This window comes from Trichomycterus rosablanca, chromosome 23 (assembly GCF_030014385.1).
Source record: "Trichomycterus rosablanca isolate fTriRos1 chromosome 23, fTriRos1.hap1, whole genome shotgun sequence".
Taxonomy (NCBI): Eukaryota; Metazoa; Chordata; class Actinopteri; order Siluriformes; family Trichomycteridae; genus Trichomycterus; species Trichomycterus rosablanca.
Window position 1 is genome coordinate 8,716,792 of NC_086010.1, and position 22,910 is coordinate 8,739,701.

The following is a 22,910-nucleotide window of genomic DNA, read 5'->3' on the forward strand; positions in this document are numbered from 1 at the left end:
TCCAGTCCCCCATCACGTTCCACCAGTGCTCTCTCGCCCTCTACCCTCCAAAATGCCATAAACTATTCCTCTCAGATCAATTCAAAGCAAGGAAAGACAAAAGCATGGAAGATCTGTCATGGAAAAGAAAACATCTGCAGCGGCTCTGAAGCAGGTGATCGCATTCACAGCAAGTGCGACCGGGGAAGTACGAGTGGTCATAACTCTGCACCTCTCCACCCTAGCAGACGCTCACACAAAGGATAAAGAAAAGAAAGAGAGAGGGGGACAGGGAATCAATGAAGGCCAGAGGGGCATGGGATTTTAACGGAGCGTAATGGACTGTGGTTGGTGTTTCAAAGCAGCTGGAACCTATGGTTTATGGTCCTTCCATTCTGTGTCGGCATACGGAGACAGAAAAGAGTTGCTGCCTGATGGTAACTCATCAAAAAAGGATGAGCTTAGCTGAGACGGGAATGAGAACAATGTTGCAAAAAACCAGAAGGGCCATAAAAAGGTAATGCAGTCAGTGTGCATTAAATAGATACGTCTGGACAAAGACTGGACAAAACAAGGCAATGCTAGACTCTATTGCATTAGACGCATTTACTTGTCATATATACTGTACATAGACAGGTGTACAATACAATGAAATTCTTTCTTCCCATTTCCCAGCTTGTTTGGAAGTTGGGGTCAGAGCGCAGGGCCAGCGGGTTGAGGGCCTGCTCAAGGGCCCAACAGTGGCTGCATGGCAGAGCTGGAATTCGAAATCTTAACCTTTCAGTTGATAGCCCAAAGCTCTACCCACTACGCTACCACTGTCCCTATAAAGGCCAAGGTGAGATTAAAAAAAACATTAGACAGGAGACGTCAAGTATTAGACATCGGGGCAAAAAGAGACGGGACAAAATAAGGCAAAACGAGAATGGACAAGGAAATGTAATTCAAGAAAAGCCGCACAACAGACGCTCAGGAGTCGCAGTGGTAAAACACGCTAGCACACCAGAGCTGGGATTTCGAATACATCATATCGAATATCAGCTCTGCCATCTAGCAAGGCAGGGCGGCTACATGAACAACGTTTGGCTGTTGTTCATCCAAGGAGGGACCTGGATAGGGACTTTACAACTGATGCAATTATGATCTCTGCTGGCTGATTGATGGCATCTGAACAGAGTCGAGGAATAATGCTGATCAGGGTGTGGCTCTCCGTGCACAAAGCTGATCCGCATATGAACTCGCCTCGAAACGATGCAGCCGGCTACTGCTCACGTGTCAGAGGGGGCGTGTGTCAGTTCGCTCGCCACAATAGGACAGGGGTCAGTACCAGTAGAGAGGAAGCATAACGCAATTGGGTAATGGTTTACAAGATGTAACGTAAAGCCTGCACAAGGGGGTGTTCGTGTACAAGTTTTTGTTTTTATGTACCGGTACCTTTTTTTTTTGTTGTTCTTGAATTTTCTATTTTTCCCACTTTTCCTCCCCTAATCTAGTCGTGTCCAATTACCCTGATTGTGTCCTATATACGGACTGACATACTCCCCTCCAGCACGTACAGTCAGTACAGACTGCATTTTTCACCTGCACGAGTCGAGTTCATACACTTGACGAGCACGGTGTATGGAGGGACACACCCCCATCAGCATTATTCCTCAGCCCTGTGCAGGCACCATCAGTCAGCCAGCAGGGGCCGCAGTTGCACCAGTTATGAGGACCTATGATCCGACTTTCTTACCCTCTAACTCTGAACAATAGCCAATCGTTGTTCATGCTGCCGCCCAACCCGATGTATTCGAAACCCCAACACTGGTGCGCTAGCGTAGTTTTTATGTACCTTTTAAAATTAGTTTACTCTCTCTTTTTTTTTTGGCTCACGCCCTGACCCAGGGTTTGAAAACCCTGAACTAAACCACTCAATAAAATCTAGGCAATGACAGGAAAGACTGGACAATACAAGACAAGCTATGGCGATGAAAGGCTGAGCAGTGGGACATGGTGGAAAATTTACCAAGTGTCTTTTTTACCGTGTCCAGGCAAACAATTCTAAGACGTTTTGGCCCTTATAATGCAATCCATGTCATGATGATGTCAATCCAGCTTATTCTTGGTCTTCCTCACCTTTAGGTCAGAGTCCTTCCACAAGTCCTGCAATAACACTGCCTTTAACAATACCTCATCACAATCCCAAGATAATTGGCTGAATTGGATAAAATTGGCTTTTTAAAGTAACAAAACAGATGTTAATGTGGGTAAAAGTTACCTGTTCCTGTGCTGTTGTGGCTGCATGCCAATACGTCAGTGACTGCAAGCAAACTCTATGGCATCCATGACCAGCTAGGCTGATGTTCCACCCTAAAAGCACACTATTTTAAAAGAATAACCCAGAACACTAGTTTTCATAATTAAAACGCAAATCAAAATGAAGTAGAAATGAAGACTGTAGACACTTATACACCATATTACAAGTAGGAATAAAAAAACCTTTTTTTTGTAATCTTTTGTACCAAATTAATATCAATCAAATTCAAGTAAAAGACAAATAAACACGAATGTAATTAGAAAAGATTGAAATTAATTTAAAAAATCAGAATTCATGCAAAAACAAAACTTGGTGTCTATATAACTAGTACAACTAAAAAAGTATTTAAATTAGCAGTAAATCAAACTCAAGTTTGTTTTATTAGTGTATAATTAATTGTTTTCATGGTTATTTCTGGTACTGAAATATTTATTCTCCAACTCTTTCTGTAAGATGTAATTTAAAATATTAAAATAATCAAAAATAATTACAGCAAAAGGACTTGAGCACATTGTTCTATAAATCTGAACTTCATTGCAGAATTAAATAGATAGGTTTCATAATTAAATAATGAATATGAATTGTATGGAACACTGTGACGGTATGATAAACTAGTGTGTTAGTTAACATAGTTAAACACAGCTCCCAGAAGAAACCCCCCCCCCACACACAGGGAGAACTCCACACAGAAGGACCCCAGACCGCCCCACCTGGGGATCGAATCCAGGACCTTCTTGCTGTGAGCCACCATGCTGCCCCTGGTCTCCTATTTTCTTCCCCTGAGAATCCATCATCCATGTACTGTCTGTTGTAACATTTTTCCCCTACACACCTGTTTTATCAGAATGAACCCCAAACCTGAAGAGTTTTGTCCGTTTAGTTCATTTAAAAAGTATACTGGGCAATATAATTACTTTATATGTTTATTTCTAAATTTATACTTTATTATAAAATAATTAAGGTGGCATATTTTATGAAATCCATTATAATAGATGTAGAGAAAGTAGGTGAGTTAATAATATCAGTTTTAAGATCCGTGCTGCAATACAGAACCTTTATTTCATCTTTACGTTTTGTTTTACCATCGCTTTATCCGGGCCAGGGTGGCAGTGGGTCCGTTTTCCTTGCAGCAACACACTGAGGACAGGACACTGATCCATCGCAGCGCCTTGTTCAATCATGTCTGTATGCAGACGCACAGGCAACCAATCCCAGGGTAGCGGTGTAGCATAAAGAACAGCATTAATACGCAACTTAAAGAAATGAAACAGCTGATTAATAAGTCGTGACACACTCGTGTGTTTTCCTACAGAAACCTACAGGTACCTTCTGGTTTCCTAAATAGCCCCGGCTTCTGTGGTCAGTCTTATTCTTATTGTTCTTCTTCTGTACGGAAAAGAAAAGACAGAATATGAACTGCTTCACCATATAGGCTTCACAGGAAGCACTTCAATTAATTTAGATTAATTTTTCCCCATTTCCTACACTGATAAGCCTTTAATAAAAATACAGGACAAAAGTCACGTGACTTTCTACATGAAAATAATTAAATCACTGGCCTTATTTATTAAAGTAACAGGAAAAAACAACCCTGGTTTATTTACAGAATTGCTGAAAATCATTACTAGGAATCAATGTGGGTCCCTATTACTGCGATAACATGAGACGGAACACTGCTCGATGATATACACACAAACAACATGAGGAGGAAAACCATTAGACCACTGTAGTCTTTACAGGTGATAAAACTAGTGGACGAGCAGACGCTTCACACAGCGTAACTAATGCACACTTCACCCAGCTGATGAAAAGTGGAATACAAACTCCGGGAGCTGCATAACATTTAGCACAGCAGACCTTTAGGGTTGAACACAATTACCTAAAAATAGCCACGTTGGCTGGAATATGTTGTTGGATCGTAGCAGAGGTGGACAAATACAGGGCCAAGGACCAGATTTTAAACACTCAGTAGGTCAGCGACGATCACCATGTCATATCTTAATTATATAGTAACTAAAGGAAATAAAACAAACAATAATAAAACCACTAGTCCATATTGATTATAAAATACATAGTTCACACCCAGGTGGTGCCGCTAGCGCACCAGCACCGAGAATCCTAACACCTCGGTTCGAATCTCGGCTCTGCCACCGGTCGGCTGGGTGCCATCTAGCAGTGCCTGCAGCAGACAATAATTGGCCACCGTGTCTGCTGGGTGGGATGACCGGACTAAGTGGGTGGGGTCTTTAAACGCTGTGTAAGAACCCTGGTCTTTTTAAAAATTTTGTTCATGCATATTCTCCCCTTTTCTTCCTTTTAGCACGTCCAACTGCCTAATTGCATCATGCTTCCTCCAATAATTGCCCACCGTGTCTGCTGGGTGGGGTCTTCAAATGCTACGTGAGGACCCTGGTTAGCAGAGGCGCCTGTGCAGACAGCATGGGCAAAAAGAAGGGGTCTGCTCCTATATTGGGGTAGCAACTGCAGATTACTCTGGTCTGTACACCAGTTTTATGCTGGATTCCCACCTGAAGCAACCCTCCTTATTTTATGGGGGCTCGGAGCACTAAACCCACCGACAAGTGCACCTCTCAATGGCTAGGCTGATGAGCCATTGATCAGCCGTCAATGTAGACACCCGGACTGGCCAGTAGCACGACTGAGATTGGAAACCTGAATCTGATGGCTAGTATATTGTTGGTCAGTAATATTTTGCCTGACAACAGATGAGTAAATTGCCAGACAGGTGGAGCATTGTGTGAAAAAATAGAATCATTTTCCTTTCCTTGCGCTCAAGATTTTGTACTAAGAGAAGATATGCTGGACTAATAAAACTGTGTGGGAACCCATGTGTGGGAACCCAACACTGACAGGTGATATGAAGCGACCGCAAACTGAAAAGGGGGGGGGGGGGGGGGGGCTTGTAGTGATCCAGCTCTCCTTGGCAGCGGATTCACAATACAAAGGTGTAAAAACATAGAAAAAGGAAATACTTGCAGAGCGGGCTGGCTAATGTGATTTGTCCACCCCTGTGTTATTTATTCTATAGTCCACAAAGCTTCCACACAGCATAAAATCAAATAGTCTGATCCAACAGCCATTCCCAGAAAGTCTCAGCTAAGATTCTAGTTAAAGCACCCAAGTCTGACGTCACGTTCCAGGCATTTCACATATACAGTACTACTGCAAATCTGACCAGACGCCCTGACCACTAGAATCAGCATGAATACACATTCGGTCATTACAGCAGTGCTATAGATGCACTCTATAGTAAGCAGAATCAAGTACCTTGTATCAGATGTATGTGTATCGGATTTGACCTGGGTATTTGATTTAGAACTTGAACATCCAATAAGCTGATCTGCAAACTATTTTAAAGTGACCAGTACACCAAATTTTGGCATAACCTGGTTACAGGTAGTATTGCAGTGGTTGTAAATCTGTTAACACTTAGAACTTTAATATGAGAATATGGAAAGACAAAAAATTGTGAAATCATGAATAACAAAAAAAGAAAGCAGGGGCACCCAGGTGGCGCAGCGGGATACTCCCTGGTTCGAATCTCAGCTCTGCTACCAGTCGGCTGGGCGCCCTCTAGCAGGCACATTTGGCAGTGCCTGAAGCAGACAAAATTAGCCATCTGTCTGCTGGGTGGGAAAATGACTGGACTAAAAAGTGGGTGGCGTGTTACGCTGCGTAAGGACCTTGGTTAACAGGCCAAGGAGCCTGGGGTAGGCAAATATACCCTCATTGGATGCAATCAGTATCCCCAACAGCAGAAGACTAACTGGCTACGCTAAAACGGGGTCAAAAGCATAAATAAATTTTTAAAAAACGAGATTCTACTTCTACATAAAATACTACATAACAGTGCAAACACTTTTACTGATCATGTGTTTGATTAACCACAGCAGTTAGGTTGCCAACGTTCAAACAGCATTCTTGTTTATTATTATTTTCTTTATGTATTTTCTCCCCTTTTTAGCGCGTCCAATTGCCCAATTGCGTCATGCTTCCTCTCCACCAATGCCAATCCCTGCTCTGATTGAGATGAACAAAGCTAACCCACGCCCCCTCTGACTCGTGTGCAGCATGCATATGCATGTTATCACCTACACTTTGATGAGTGCAGTGCAGCTCAGCACTGTGTACGGAGAGACACACCCCGACAGCACTCCTGTTTCTCATCTCCGTGCAGGCGCCATCAATCAGCCAGCAGAGATCGTAATTGCATTAATTATGAGAAAGAGACCCTATACGGCTTAAACCCACCCATATGTAAACAACAGGCCAATCGTTGTTCATGTGGCCGCTCAGCCTTAGCCGGAAGGCAGAGCTGAGATTCGAAATGATGCATTCGAGATCCCAGCTCTGGTCGCCAGTGTGTGTTTTTACCGCTGCGCCACCTGAGCGGCCAAACAGCATTCTTTAGGGTTTGTTCTAAAATATTAAGACTCAATCAAATTAAAATCCATCTCTGAGTTCACAATAAATATTATGCAATTTCTGGCCACTTTCTGACAACTAAGTCAATACGCAAGTTGAAAAGTTCCTGTCAAAACCTACAGGAATCGAAAAAATAAAAACAAGCCAAAACTCAGTCTTGTGTGAACGACATGTAATTAAGTATGGATTATTTACAATAAAAATCATTCCAACAGGGTCATAAACATAACAGGAATTGAAAACCAAAACGAATAAAAATAAAGTCTCCAATGGTTCCAATAGTTTCCTTTGCTGTTTGGGTCCAACGACAGTGCAGTGGTTACAAACCCTCCAGCTCCTGATCTGCACCCATCAAGATCTTAGCTCGACCCAATTTAATCTAACTCATCCTAACAGGGACCTCAGGAAAGCAATCAGGTAACTGGATTGGAACAAAACTTTTACAGGGTTGTCCATATCCAGGAAAAAAGCTGGCATGACCACTGCTCGTCCAGGGTAGGGTCAACAGAAGTAAAAAAAATACATAGTGAAAGAACGGAGAAGGGTCAAATCTTCTCCTGGATGAACGGGTGCTGGAGGGCTTGGTTTATGCTGATGCGCTTGGCTGGGTCCAGCATCAGAGTGCCATCCAGCAGATCCTTTAGCTGCATCACTTTCTTTCTCTGCTCTTCTGGGAGCCTCTGGCAGCCGATCAGGTCGGAGAGAAAGTCTTTAGTGGGGTTGATGGTGCTCATCACTGTTACTTTCTCCTGTGTTGAGACAGAAATAGGGTTTGTAAGTCAGATTGGGAAAAAACATTGCAATTTTACATTGCCTGTGCGTTGGTGGCTTATTATAACTGGAAAAAGTTGCATCTTATTTATTTATCAGGATTTTAACGTTATGTTTTACACACTTTGGATACATTCATGACAGGGCAGGTAATTACTGGCTACACAAGATTCATCAGTTCAAGTCATGGACAATCTTGTATCTCCAATTCACCTCACTTGCATGTCTTTGGACTGTGGGAGGAAACCGGAGCTCATGGAGGAAACTCACAGACATGGGGAGAACATGCAAACCCCAGACAGAAAGGACCCAGATTGCTCCATCTGGAAATAGAACCCAGGACCTTCTTGCTGTGAGGCGACAGTGCTACCCACCATGCTGCCTTAATCGCGTTAATCCCATTTAATCCCATTTTATAATCTAAATAGTAAAGACCCTAAAGTTTGTGTACTAATTCATCATGTGGATAGTGGGACAGGCAAGATGCTTGTTAACTGTCGGCTTTCTTGAACAGGTATCCCTTTCACATAACCTAATCTGTGCCAACTTTCTTAGCCCTATCCTCTTACCAAAGTAGTCTTTCTAGATTTTTTTTCCCTCTTTCTTTTATGGGGTGTTCACAAGAACCATGAAATGCCACGACCACCGTTACATCACCATGACAAGTCACATGAGACATTGCATGGCATCGCAACCCAGTGTGTAGAACTGTAGTCAGTCTGTAGTTACGTCACAGGTATTACAACTGTACCTACAATATATACATTAACGTTAATAAACGTTATAGTACTGAGTTACTAAAAAGATAAATCAACATTTCTGGGTGGGTAAGGTTCCTGCCATTCTAAAATATTCCTGCCATATCAACAACTGACTGGAACACTGACAGATCCTAACATTATGCAAAGTTAGAGGGTGAAATATGCTTATTTACAATTTAACATCAGTATACTGGGGGACATTTTGAGCATATCTGAATATAAGGGGATGTATCCCAACCATTATACATATACATCGACCAGGCGTCAGGTGAAGTGAATAACACTGATTATCTCTTCATGTCACCTGCTAGTGGGATATATAAGGCAGCAAGTGAACATTTTATCCTCAAAGTTGATGTGTTAGAAGCAGGAAAAATGGGCGAGTGTAAGGATTTGAGCAAGTTTGACAAGGGCCAAATTGTGATGGCTAGATGGCTAGTATCTATCAAAAGTGGTCCAAGGAAGGAACAGTGGTAAACCGGCGACAGGGTCATGGCTCACTGATGCACATGGGGAGCGAAGGCTGGCCCGTGTGGTCTGATCCAGCAGACGAGCTACTGTAGCTCAAACTGCTAAAGAAGGTTATGCTGGTTCTGATAGAAAGGAGTCAGAACACAAAGTGCATCACAGTTGCAGGGCTATTTTGGCAGCAAAAAGAGAACCAACACAATATTAGGAAGGTGGTCATAAAGTTATGCCTCATTGGTGTATATAAATATAGTATAGAAATATATATATATATATATATATATATATATAGATTATAGCCTTGGTGTTTACCCTTTCAGTCACTTTGTCCACTTCTATGTACAAAAAGTTCAAGTTCTGGTCGAAGTGTTGATCCTTAAACAAGCCTTTCCGAATCATCTGAGAAATAAACAAATAAAAAAAGATTATTGTTATTGTAATTAAACATTCTATTCTACAACAAAAGGCCAATATGGTTTAATACACAGTGCAGTACTGAATTGGTCAGACCTTGTTGGGCATCTTTCCTTTGAGATCCATGGCCAGTTTGATCATGTGGTTGTTGGAAGAACCAGGGAACAGAATCTTTCCTGTGTAAAGCTCATACAGCGTGCAACCCACTGACCACGTATCAATTCCATAATCATACGGCTTCCCGATGACTACACACAAAAAAGAGTGACTGGTAAATATACAGGCTTTTGAGTAAGATTTTACTTTTTTTTTTTCCACACACACACCTCTAGAATCACATACGTACATGCACACACACTATGTGAAAGTGATCTTACTGATCTCGGGGGCTCTGTAGAACCTGCTGACCAGGTAAGGTGTGATATCGTTATCAGCTACATGGGACGCTGAGCCGAAATCACACAGCTTGAGAATGGTTTTTGACTCGTTCACCTGTAACAGACAGGTGGAGATGGGAAATGTAAATACAGTTATAAAAATGTCTAAACAAAAAGTCACAATGTATGATTTGTCATTTTACCAGGGTGCTGATAGGTAAATGCTGCAGCTCCCTCTAGTGGGAGACTAAGGATACTTTTCTGAATTTTGCTAGATACTCCAATTATACTATATACACTACAGTATATTACTATATATACACCAAAAGTATTCGCTCGTCTGCCTTCACACGTATATGAACTTGAGTGACATACCGTTCTTAATTTATAGGGTTTAATATGATGTCGGCCCACACTTATATAACAGCTTCAACTCTTCTGGGAAGACTTTCCATAAGGTTTAGGTGTGTTTATGGGAATTTTTTATTCTTCCAGAAGCGCATTTGAGAGGTCAGACACTGATGTTGGTCGTGAAGGCCTGGCTCGCAGTCTCCGCTCTGTGTTCTATCGGGTTGAGGTCGGGACTCTGTGCAGGCCAGTTAAGTTCTTCCACACCAAACTCGCTTATCCATGTCTATATGGACCTTGCTTCGTGCACATCGGAGAAGCGTGATTCGTCACTTCAAAGAACATGTCTCCACTGCCCTAGAGTCCAGTGGCGGCGTGCTTTACACCACTGCATTCTACGCTTTGCATTGCGCTTGGTGATGTAAGGCTTGGATGCAGCTGCTTGGCCATGGAAACCCATTCCATGAAGCTCTCTACACACTGTTCTTGAGCTAATCTGAAGGCCACATGAAGTTTGGAGGTCTGTAGCGATTGTTGGCGACCTCTGCGTCCGCTGACCCCGCTCTGTCATTTTAAGTGGCCTTTCACTTCGTGGCTGAATTGCTGTCGTTCCCAATCGCTTTCACTTTGTTATAATACCACTGACATTTGACTGTGGAATATTTAGTAGCGAGGAAATTTCCCGACTGATCATGTTGCACTGGTGGCATCCTATCACGGTACCACGCTGGAATTCACTGAGCTCCTGAGAGCGACCCATTCTTTCACTAATGTTTGCATGCCTAGGTGCTTGGTTTTATACACCTGTGACCATGGAAGTGATTAGAACACCTGAATTCAATGATCTGGATAGGTGAGTGAATACTTTTGGCAATATAGTGTACATTCCTAAGAATATTAATAATAAATGAAGGGAGAAGACCAACATGTTTTTAACGTGATTAGAATCAAATTTAGCATAAGAACCCACACTCAGAACTCTCACAAATCTGAACCTTCCTAAAGAAATTGCAGTTTTAAAACCCTAACCAGGTTGTGCAAGCACCTTTTAATTATTTTGGCTGTGTTTGAAGTTGTTCTGGTAAAACAGATTAAGTCCACATTTAGTCACAACTACCGATATTGCAAGATATGTTTGGTAAAAACTAATTAAGCAATGGTGATGGCTTTAGTTTCACTTAACATGCTTACCAATATGTTGTCCGGCTTAATGTCAGCATGTAAAATATTACAGCGCTTCAGCAGCTTCAGTGCCAGAAACAGCTGCTGGCTGTATGAACGAACAGCCTTAATGTGCAGCCCTACATCCTTCCCATACTTCTTTAAGACCTCACGAAGATTCATACTAAAAAACAGATACATCCCCAATTACTTTAACAAGCAATAGTACAATTTAAAGATGCCCACAATCGAGTCACACAGACACACAAATGTTTACCTGAGAGGCTCGAACACGAGACACAAGTGCTGTTTGTGGTAGAAATGTCTAAAGAGGCGCAAGCAATGGAATTTATCATCAGGATCGGCGTCATTAAGCTTCTTCAGAAACTCCAGTTCCTTCAGCCCTGTCTTTTGCCTGTGGACAATGAAAAGATCAGACTGAACATTACTAAGCTTTACTTAGTAAGATAAGACAACTGTCAAAAACTCAAATCTAAAACAGTCACGGCATCTACATTCAAATCTGGAAATCCTTTTTGAAAGCTGGCTTAGATATTGATTAGCTTCATGAAAAACAGCTCAAGGAAAATCCAAAATAATTAGTACAGAAGAACCTCGATTTAACAGACAAAACCTGGAAAACCGAATGCCCTGGTCCAATTGTTTAAAATTCCTGTGAGAAGCAAACCAACAGCAGTAATTCACTAATTGTCCACTAGCCAGTGCATGTCTCTCTGTTTACATGAGTGACAGGCTTAGTTTTGCCGGGAGCCTCGCTTTGTTCTCGCCTTTTTCTTGGTGCAAGTTGTAGTGCTTAGTTATGCCTTCGAAAGACAAGGGGAGTTTGTAAGTGAAAGATGGTGCATCTAGGTATTGCCAAAAAAGTTAGCTAAAAAAACGTATTAGTGTGAAGAAACAGACAGTGAGTGATATACGTAGGTCTAAAGAAAAACTATAGAGTATGCAGAGAAGTTAAACATCTATTTACATGTTTTACATTACATAACTATTTACATTGTTCATTTTACTGTTTATCAAATGTGCATGTTTAGCACTTTTGTGGACCTTAATGCTGTGCTTTGGTATATTTTCGCACCCCTTCGAAAAAAAATCCTCCGACCACGTCTCCCCCCTTTTAGTCTGTTAAACTGAAGTTTTTCTGTATGAACGAAGTTAAACACGTTTAAACATTCCACCCACATGAGCTCATTGTTTCGGATGATCTTGACTGCCACCTCCTGGCCAGCTCGAGCAGAGTCCCTGGCTCGGATGACATTACTGAAGACACCTTGTCCTGTGTAACCGTACACGTCGTACCGCTTATCCAACATCTCACCAATGTTCACACCTAATGAACAAACAAAAAAACAACAACTTGTTCACTATATTACAAAATATATATTCCCATGTATAAAACATCAATAAGAGATACAGCAAACCAGCGTGGCTTATAAAGTTATAAACTTAGTTCAAATCTCAAGCAGAGCCACCGATCTGGTCAGGCTCACACACTAACACAATGGGCCGTATTTAAGAACAAATTGATCAGTTGGGGTCCCTTTCAGCTGCCCTTGCTCTATGACATCTCCGGGACTATTCTGGATGCCTGCGCATTTGAAGTGGTCACATAAAGCCTAGTGTGCAAGGGGGCAAGTTCAAGGAAGCAACCACAGATAGGACTTGTCCAAGTGGGTGTGTGGTGATTCGGGTTTCTATGATCAGATCAATGGTTGTGCAAGTGTTAGCAGATTCCCAATTGGGAACTGGAAATTACTAGACTGGGAGATAAATGGGGACACTGACATGAGTGACCCTGGTTAGCCAATGGAAACATTGACAACACCGTCTTTTCCTAGTCATTTAAAGAGGACTAAAACGATACACCCATGTAAATGGCATGTCCAAAGTTAGCAACTAATTGCAACAAGCAGGTTTGTATTGGTTTGCAAATTCCACTTCTGCACAAATGTATTTATGAAACAGCACTCACGATAGTATCCTTCAGCATCAGTCCAGTTATCTCTGAGATTAGGGTTCTCCTTATAGTCCTTGCCAACACCCACAGCCCTGAGTCTGGCACTCTATGGGAAAGAGACAAACCAGCGCTTTTCAGTAACGTATCCCCCCACAACATAATGACCATGACTGGAAAACTTGTGTGGATGTATTCGTACTTACATCAAAGTCTGCAGCAAACATGTCGTCCGACTCTGTGAACATGTCGGGGGCGGAGGGTTTCTTTGAGCTCGCTCCTGATTAACAAAGACAAGAGTTGGATTGTACATGGTACAGATAGGATTGTACAGATCAAACATGCTGACGAATGAGTTGCTGTGACTCACCCTCTTTCTCTGGGTTAAAGAGGTTGTGCTTGGCCTTTACGCTGGCCTCAAATGTGTTGATATTCTCTCGCTCGTACTCCTTCACGTCAGCAGCGGCGCGTTCCAGGATGTCGTCTGGCGAGGCGGAGCGACTACGCGGGCTGCTCTGGGGACTGCTCGGCTCCGATGCCATTGAACCCATGTTGCTGTCCTCGTTCCCCCCTTTGTATTTCTAAGACGGACCCCCCCCCACACCAAAACAATTAGCTTGAATTGTAACAACTTAGAAACTGAACAAAAATATCTGCATTCAAGAATATAGACATCTTCAGAAGTCAAGTTGAAGTTTCATGCAGTATGATTTTAATGCATATTACGTTTTCCCAACCTGAACTATAGCCAGTCTTTGCTGTCGTCGCTGTTCGATCAAAGCCTCTTCATCCTCCTCCTCAGCCTCATAATCTTCCATCCTGACACAAACACACAAATCCATAAAATACCTATCTTCAGAAAATGTAGAGACTGATACTTCTATTGCACAATGTTTGTTTGTTTATTAGGATTTTAACGTCATGTTTTACACACTTTGGTTACATTCATGACAGGAACGGTAGTTACTCATTACACAAGGCTCATCAGTTCCCAAGGTTATATCGAACACAGTCTTGGACAATTTTGTATCTCCAATTCACCTCACTTGCATGTCTTTGGACTGTGGGAGGAAACCGGAGCACCCGGCGGAAACCCACGCGGACACGGGGAGAACATGCAAACTCCACACAGAAAGGACCCTATTGCACAATGGCAATGTCCTAAATAAACAAAGCCCAAGCTAAAATATGAGGGATCTTCGAAAAATTTCGGCACTTTTATATTTTCGTTGGAGACGGTGAGGGTGGGAGGAGTAGTAATCGGTCGTGTTTTAGAGACTGAGAGGAGAGCTTATAGTTCAGATTTAGCGCCTTCTGATTCCCACCTTTTTGGATCACTCAAAGAAGCTTGACGGGGAAGAAGATTTGACAGCAGCACAGCAGCAGTGCATCAGTGGCTACACTCACCCAAAAACATTTTTGCTGATGGCATTAAAATGGTATGACGCTGGGGAAAATGCATTGCAATGGAAGGTGACTATGTAGAAAAGTACAGTTTTGACTGAATACAATTCAAGCTATTGAGGGTAAGTGCCATGATCAAGTTGACCAATAGTGGCAACTTGGCTATCTATCTATCTATCTATCTATCTATCTATCTATCTATCTATCTATCTATCTATCTATCTATCTATCTATCTATCTATCTATCTATCTATCTATCTATCTATCTATCTATCTGGTGTTTACTCTTGTGAGTTACATTCACAGCAGGCAACGTTTATGTGGGTGCTTTGTTTGCACTGGTGGAGTTTGAACCGGCAACCCTCCGATTACTAGTCCAGTACCTTAACTGTTAAGCTACCACTGCCCAAAATGCTTTTGCTCACATACACAGCACTTGGCAAACACTTATTCAAAGCAACTTAGAATCGTTACCATATCTTAATAACTGAGGATTGAGTACATATATAGTCTTATGTACCTTGGGCATTTATTCAGGATGTGTTTTATAGTGATGAGTGGGGTCTTCTTCTAATATTAAGTGTTGGTGTGTCAATCTGGAAGGCCTATTCTACATCTAGTATAGATGACCTGGTCTGTACATTTTCCATAATGTATTTTTGGTTTATTTCTGATGCTGGGGTGTATTAGGATTTTAACGTCATGTTTTTTACACTTTGATTACATTCATAAACGGGCAGGTAATCACAGAAAAGACCTGGACCGCTCCATCTGGAAATCAAAGCCAGGACCTTCTTGGTGTGAGGCGACAGTGCTACCCACCGAGCCACCCTACATATTAGTATAAGTGAGTTATTTTCAGTACAGGAAACATTAAAACTGCTGTCTGCAGTGACTTCTTACAAACCATGTTAAATTTCAGGTTCCCACAGAGTTTTTTATATTTTCATAGGATTGTAATGCCACTTTTTGAGTGACTTCTCCTACTTACACTTCCTCAGAGGAAGAGTCTTGTGCCACCTTCATGCCTTCCGACAGGCTCCCCTTAAACTTGTCCTCGTCTCTACTCCGCCTCCTCCTGCGCTCTCGTTCTCTGGATGTGGAGCGTCTGGGTCTGATGCGACCAAATCGATCCCTCTCGGTGGACCTGTGAGAAAACCTGCTGGTGAAACGCTGCGCTTTATTTTGTTTGTACTCTATGTAATCTTGCACGAACGGTCCAAACTCGCTTACCTGCGTCTCAGAGGGGAACGACTCCTTCTTCTCGGTGAGGGACGGGACTGCCAGCGCGGTGAAACAGACCTTCGTCTGAGTGGCGAACGACTTACCCTGCGTCTCACTGGGCTCGAGTCCCTTCCGATCCCATCCATACGGGAACGCATCCTAACATAAAAAAAGTGTCAGTCACACGTTTGATAGGTAAGGCTATCAAAGAACACTAAAGTTATAGTGTGATGAAGGGATTTGACCATGCTGGAAAACATTTTAAGTTTGAAACTAATGTTTAACAATAATGTTTCACAAATCAACATGTGCAGGGTTTAACACTAAGTCATACTCGATACTGGTGCAAAACAGATAAAATGTTTATAGAACTAATGATTTACATGATTAAAATGTGCTCAGGTGGTGCAGTGGTCTATCACGCAAGCCCACAACCAATGGATTGGTGCCCTGCATAGCACCCAATACTTCCAATTAAATGAAAAGAACAATATTTAATAGTTTTCGAGAAAAATAAAATAGATGCCGTTTACAAGGAAATGTTGTTCAACCATCAGCTCCTGGAAATAAGTTTAAACAACTATTTCATTTGTTTGTTTATTTATTAGGATTTTAACGTCATGTTTTACACTTTGATTACATTCATTACAGAAATGGTAGTTACTCGATACACAAGGTTCATCAGTTCACAAGTTTTAATGTCAAACACAGTCATGGACAATTTTGTATCTCCAATTCACGGAACTATTTTATTTACATTAAAAAATAACAACCCTTGTCGAGTATCTGTAGTTTATACACAGCCCTAACTGAAACCACTGTGAGACGACTTATTTATTGTATTTAATTAGTGCCAGGTTAAAATATGTTAGATAAGTTTTTAAGCATAAGAGTCATCAAAATGCAACCTGTAGCACTCAACCGGTGTTCAACACGAAAGGTTAGAACATGACAGTAACAAAGCTCCAGAGAGAAAAAAAGCAGCAGATCTGAGAGGGACAAAGTCAGCATTTACTTTGTATTTTTATTTTGGGTTCCTTTGTGTGTATTATTTTTTATAATAACTTTTTTCATGATTTGCTTAGATTTCACACCTAATGGAAATTAGGTGGAAATTAGGTATGCCTGTCGCTCTGAATTTAGTGTCATTTACATTTATTTCCAACAGCTGATGCTTGATTTGAATAAAGAGTGGAGCTACAGATCTCATTTAAAGACCACACAAGCATTACAGAGTGCTGAATTGTGACTCATCCCTACCCAGCTCTGATAAGTCGAAAAGGCTTCTAGCCTGAACATGTTTTAATGCATTTGTATTATTTAAAACCTGTGTGACAAAACTAGTATGCCTTTACATCACAAACCAAAGCTGTATTTTGCCAGTATGGAGTCTGACTGTGTGCTAAACTCGGCACATGTAAAAAGATGAACATAAACAATACGAACAGAACTAGTTCAGCATTCAGAATTAAGATTTTACACAGTCACTATAGAAAACACTTTTTAACAAAGGCTAACTACAAATTCTAATCGCTGCACACAAGATAAATCAGGTGTAATTTTTACAGCGACAGTTATCAAAACAAAAAAACTAAATATACTTACTCTGTTCCCACTGTGGTTTACAAAGTGTAACGTAAAGCCTCCACAAGGGGGCATGTGTACAAGTTAATTTTTTATGTGCCTGTTGAAATGTGTTCATATAATTATTATCATTTTTGTCTGTGACCCATTTTTTGGCTTGCGACCGAGGGTTTGAAAAACTTTGTTGTACTGGATCCTGCCAGTACAGTAAAATCAAGATCAAGGTACACTAAACATTTCTTAAGACCAATCACCTTACTTAGACACTTTGGAGTTTGTGACTAATCTGGATTATTAAATTATTCGGCCTAACTGATAAGTGGCAAAACATCCAGGTGTAATCAAAGTTCCTTACCTGGTTGGGGACTCTCTCCTGCGATCCATTCTTGCTGGCGACCTGTTCCTAGAAGGAGAATAGCTCTGTTTGGAACCTGAGCCTGTCTGATGGGACTGGCGGTCTCTCGCGTGTGTGGAGGAGCTGCGACGACGCAGAGGGCTCGACACCCTCCTGTGGCGTGGTGAGCGATTCTCTTTCCCCGATGAGGCATCCTTGGAGGGTGACTTTCCCGGCCTTTTGTCCCGCTCCGTTTCCAAGTGACCAGAACGGGCATCTTTGGAGTGAGACCTCTTGTGTGAATGTCCTGGTGAACTCGATCTCCGGCTACTCTGCTCGTGAGTAATCTTCTTTTCCTCCACCCGGGAACTTTCTGTCCGGCTGTCCTTTCCGTCTGAGGGGCGTCCTTTTTGTTCGGGCTTTTTTTCTGCTGAACGCTTCTTGCTGGAGGGAGACGGCGACTTCCTTGCCCTCTCTCGGGATCTGTTTCGGCTCCTTCGGTCTTTGGATCTGCTGCGCTCCTTGGGTGCCTCTTTTGCACCCTTGCTTGGTCTACTGATTTTGTTTTCTCGTGCTGCTCTGTCCTTCTCTCTGGACCGGCTACGGCGTTTAGTGCTGGATTTAGCTGCTTCTGGAGAGTCTCGTCTGGCTTTGCCGCCTTTGATGCTCTGGTCCCTTGGTGAGCGAGTTTTACCCAAACTGCCTTTTTGTCGCTGCTCCCCATTTCGCTGTCTCTGCCCATCTCCGTCCTCCTCTGAGCCCGAGTTGTAGCCCTGCAGGATCAGGCCCATGCCTGACTGAACCTTGCCCTCCATCAGCTGGCTATCTAGCTCAGCTTTGATCAAGGCTCTCTGCTTTTCCAAGTCCTCCAGCAAAGCCCTGTCATCCAGATTTGGAATTTCGGAGGAAGGGGAGCCAGCATCATTCTTTAGGTTAACGACTCCTAAAGGAGGTGGCGTCCCCTCTTTGCGTCTGTGCTTCTTATGTTTGTGTTTATGTTTTCGTTTGCGCTCCTTCTCCTCCTCAGATGACCGTTTATGTTTTTTGTGTTTGCTGCGGTGCTTGTGTTTCTTCTTCTTGTGTTTGCTGCCACCGCTACCGTGATGCTTGGAAGTCGAGTTCTGGTTTTCTCCATTCACCTCGGCTTGCTCCTCACCCTCCTCTTCCTCATCCTCTTCAGACATGTCGCCGTTCTCATTCCCGCTCTTTTCTGGACTTTCTAAATCCTCGTTCCTGATGTGGCAGACAAATTAAATCAAAGATTGCAATTAAGCTCTCGTTTTGTTGAATATTTAAAACATAGTGCATCTTTCTCTAACATATTTGAAAATATCCCAAAACAAACATCAGAAAGGTCTTAGCTGTTTATCAAACCTCAGGTCAACCATGATCTATAAACAGTTTACAGACTTCTGTGCAATTGCACTTTTCCAATAAAATGAATGACCGAGACTTTTCGGCTCATCCTGTTAGGGATCATTACAAGTAAAAGCGGCTTTTTGATGAAGTTGTTCACACAAAGCTTTGAAATTTAGATTTTGATCAAGTTATCATTGACAGAACTTAAAATGAACAGTGTAAAAGTGGTAAAGTGATTGAATGATTTACAGTTAGTGGCTAGATTTGTATTGGTTTCGTTCTTCCGATTCAAATGATTTACTTGAAATCAAAGCAGGTTCTTCTGGGGAAGAAAAAAAAGCAGAATTTACGATAACACCGGGAGTAACATTTTGTCTATGGGCAAGAACAGACCAGGTAACACGTGGTTGAATATTATAAAATAAATACTAACTAAATGAATAAATACCTCAATACAATGGCAGTGGCAGTCAGGGCAGTGGCAATGGTAGCTCAGTGGTAAAGACACTGGACTAGTAATCATAAGGTTGTCGAATCAAGCCTCATCACCACCACCATCACCACCACCACCACCATCACCACCACCACCACCACCACCACCAGGCCCCTAAACAGGGCCCTTAACCCTCAATTGCTTAAACTGTATTCAGTCATAACTGTAAGTTGCTTTGGATAAAAGCGTCTTCTAAGTGCTGAAAATGTAAATGTAAACAAGTCGTTCTAAACAATAACATTTCTTAGTTATCAGGTAATCAAACACCACTACTCCGGTCAGATCATGACCCTGATCAATTTTAAGTGTGCACTGATAACTACTAATAAATTATCAACTGACCAGCCATGGTGTTCCTCATTCGTGCATGAATAACATACAGCAAATAAGATGAATTGTGAACAACGACATATGGGCTACAGTCAGTATTGGTATAACTATTTGACTATGGAGGAGCCTCCATTCATTCATTTTTCACTTAAATACTTCCTCATCAGTAATAACGACACTGTAGTTATGTAATATATGTTAAATTCAGGTTAATTTCAGTCTTGGTCGTTATGTTTGTGGTTTTTTTATAGTGTGTAATTGATGTGTAATGCTACTGGGACTTTAAGTTCCTTCGGGATCAATAAAGTATCTATCTACGTTGTAGGGATGTTGTAGCCTAGTGGTTAGGGTACTGGACTAGTAATCAGAAGGTTGCTGGTTCAAACCCAGGTTGCTGCTGGCAGTGGTCCGAAACGATCTCCACAGCCATTGGGAGGTACCCAGCACACCTAATCTGAATTAGGAAGGGCATCCAGCGTAAAAAGTCTGGAATGCGGTCTAGATATGCTGTGGCAACCCTCAATCACAGGAGTATCATAGATACATAGATAGCATGTGAGCAAGTGAGCAATAGGCTTTGAGTTACTGCATATTATCAAAATATAGTTGTTTCATTAGTTTCAGTTAGGTCAAGTTGTTCATTACTGTTGTTCATTGGCTGCCGGAGTCTAAAACTCTCTCTGTAAAACTGATATTTTACTCAACTCGCATTTCACATTTTTCACTACAGTTTCTGTTGTTTTACCGCGACGTCCTTCTGATGGAAACCTGTTTACCTGCCCGAGGTTAAGGAATGAAGTCGAGACTGCCGTGCCAACAATGCTGCTCCTGCCGGATGTGACGGGAACTGGCGTGTTTGCACCAAGAATGTCAAGAACTCACTACAGACTTTATTACAGACTGGACTGAATAATAACTCTTATTATTTATTTATTTATTGCTAAATCTTATTCATTTAAAGCACGTGTCAAACTTAAGGGCCAAGTCCGGCCCGCAACGTCATTTTATGTGGCCCGTGAAAGCTTAAAAGACGTATGATTGTATGATTGATGTATGCACGTATGATTGTAAAATCACACATAACCTGCATCTCCCACAATGTATGCCGATTTTGTGACCCACAATGTGACCGCATCCCCCCACCAGATGGCAGTGTTTCCACATCAGCGTTTAACTGAGGCGGTTTTCCAACAAGTGATGTTGAGAAATATTTACAAATAATCCCAAAATGTACAAGAAGAGAAAATGAAGCAGAATGAAGGTAATTTAATGAAAGATGGGAAAGTGAACACAAGTTCGTGCTTTAAGAAGAAAAACCAGTACGTCTCTTGCGTTAGGAGGCCGTGTCTGTGGTAAAGGAGTACAATATAAATGTAGATATACATCATAAATATACGGTATAAATTTGGCAACACAGAATTTAGACTCCAAAAGAACAACAAATTGTCCAAGAATTAAAAGGCAGACTGCAATCAAAGCAGGATACGTAACAATCGGCCCTTTGAGGGCCACCTTAATGCAGATGTGGCCCTCATTGAAAATGAGTTTGACACCCCTGATTTAAAGTATTCTCCAGACCACCCAAGAAGGATGGGTCCCTGCTGAGTCTGGTTCCTCTCAAGGTTTCTTCCTGTAATTTTCAGGGAGTTTTCCCTTGCCACTGTCACCCTCGGCTTGCTCAACAGGGGTTTTTGTATCTGTTGGTCCTGGATTTTGTAAGGTTGCTTTGAGACGATGTCTATTGTAAAAAGCGCTATATAAATAAATTTGACTTGACTGCTGTTGGGCCCTTGAGCAAGGCTCTTAACTCTCAATTGCTGAAACTGTATACTGTCACAGTACTTTAAGTCGCTTTGGATAAAAGCATCTGCTAAATGCTGAAAATGTAAATGCATCTATCCATCTACCTGCCTGCACACCTGTTAACATGGCCATGCGGTTTGTTTACCTTCGCTACTGCACATCTGTTGAGCAATGCGAAGCCTAAGCTAAATACAAAACGCCTAAAATACTAGGCATACAGTTAATAAGCACATTTATTTATTAATTTATTAATTTTAATGTTTCAACAGACCCAACAGAAAAGATCGACCCACTGGGGTTCAACCAATCGCTCATTTGGCGGTCAGTAGACCACAACGCTGCCTGGACATGCTGATAACTATTGTTACCGTTGGGATTACACACCTTATAATAAATGCAGCAGGTGGATTAACTGTTACGCGTCATTTTCTAGTTTGAATTACGTTAGAGCAACAAATTCTACACAACACGTATTGCAGGTTTGAGGTTTCTCTACCTTGCTAACGTTTCCATGGCGTGTTTGGAGATTACCGTTGATAACCGCGTTAGCTTGATGCTGTGCTAAAGTTTTTTAATGCTTCTAACAACGTTATTTCTTTCTATTGCATTAGATTCATATTTTAAAGAATGTTATATTTATTAAGAATATCTCTTAATATACAAACACGGTGTTTAAAACAACACGAGCGCACCTCTCGCGACACCTTGCTAAGCTAACAGCATTTCCATAAGGTCGCTTAGCTTAGCAACGTTAGCACGCTAGCTCGTTTGTTTGATAGCAACAGCGCCGCTAGTCATAGACGAAATATTTTTAAAAGAGCAAAATATTTATCCACACCAAACTCTATCAGACTGAAATATAATATCCTTACAGTTAAAGAGCAAATAACCGAATAATGCACTTTCTTACCCGTTATTCAGCCGCTCGCTTTGTAAGTCCATTTCCACATCGGCCATTTTCTTCACCCAGAGGCCGCTGTTGCGTTTCTTCTTCTGTGGCGTTATGATGAAGTTATTAGAAGAGCAACAATGTCCGGTTGCTGCCCCCTATCGGTCCTCTCTGAAAAACAAGTGGAAAAACTTCACTTCCACATCACAACGGTCCTCATTTAAAAAATAACAACAAAAACCCGTCTGCACCGAAGTATTCATTTAAATCAAAATCCTGCGTAGTGTCTTCTTTTAAAAAACAAATAAGAAAATAGTTTGAATATCTTCTGCATTAAAGTAGTTCCTGAAACAATATACAGTGGTACATTGAAACGAGTTTAAAAGGCGTTGAGTTTCAAGGTAGTTTTCCCATAAGGATGTATGGAAAACCTGTTAATACGCAGACATCCCAAGTGTCTCTGAAGTTCCGGGAGTCTCCCGCATATACATAGC

General features: G+C 41.8%; 1 protein-coding gene across 1 annotated transcript; it reads right to left on the reverse strand.

Moving 5' to 3' along the window:
- Positions 1 to 6,881: 6,881 nt before the first annotated feature.
- On the reverse strand, positions 6,882 to 22,620 carry prpf4bb (pre-mRNA processing factor 4Bb). Its single transcript, XM_062985627.1, has 15 exons — positions 22,438 to 22,620; positions 17,564 to 18,775; positions 15,634 to 15,783; positions 15,392 to 15,547; positions 13,734 to 13,815; positions 13,367 to 13,577; positions 13,203 to 13,276; positions 13,015 to 13,105; positions 12,225 to 12,372; positions 11,302 to 11,439; positions 11,055 to 11,208; positions 9,516 to 9,630; positions 9,235 to 9,386; positions 9,037 to 9,123; positions 6,882 to 7,473 (listed from the first exon to the last, which is right to left on the reverse strand). The coding sequence occupies exons 1-15, from the start codon at positions 22,482 to 22,484 to the stop codon at positions 7,270 to 7,272; spliced, it is 3,021 nt and encodes a 1,006-aa protein (XP_062841697.1). The 5' UTR covers positions 22,485 to 22,620; the 3' UTR covers positions 6,882 to 7,269.
- Between the last annotated feature and the right edge of the window lie 290 nt (positions 22,621 to 22,910).

What these genes read in the sequence shown, in the direction of transcription:
- prpf4bb (XM_062985627.1), bottom strand. Translation starts at nt 22,484, where the DNA reads ATGGCCGATGTGGAAATGGACTTACAAAGCGAGCGGCTGAATAACGG. An exon ending in CTACAGAGCCCCCGAGATCA is followed by an intron (nt 9,387 to 9,515) that starts GTAAGATCACTT and finishes TTTTGTGTGTAG; the next exon opens with TCATCGGGAAGCCGTATGAT. An exon ending in TGGACAAAGTGACTGAAAGG is followed by an intron (nt 7,474 to 9,036) that starts GTAAACACCAAG and finishes GTCTCAACACAG; the next exon opens with GAGAAAGTAACAGTGATGAG.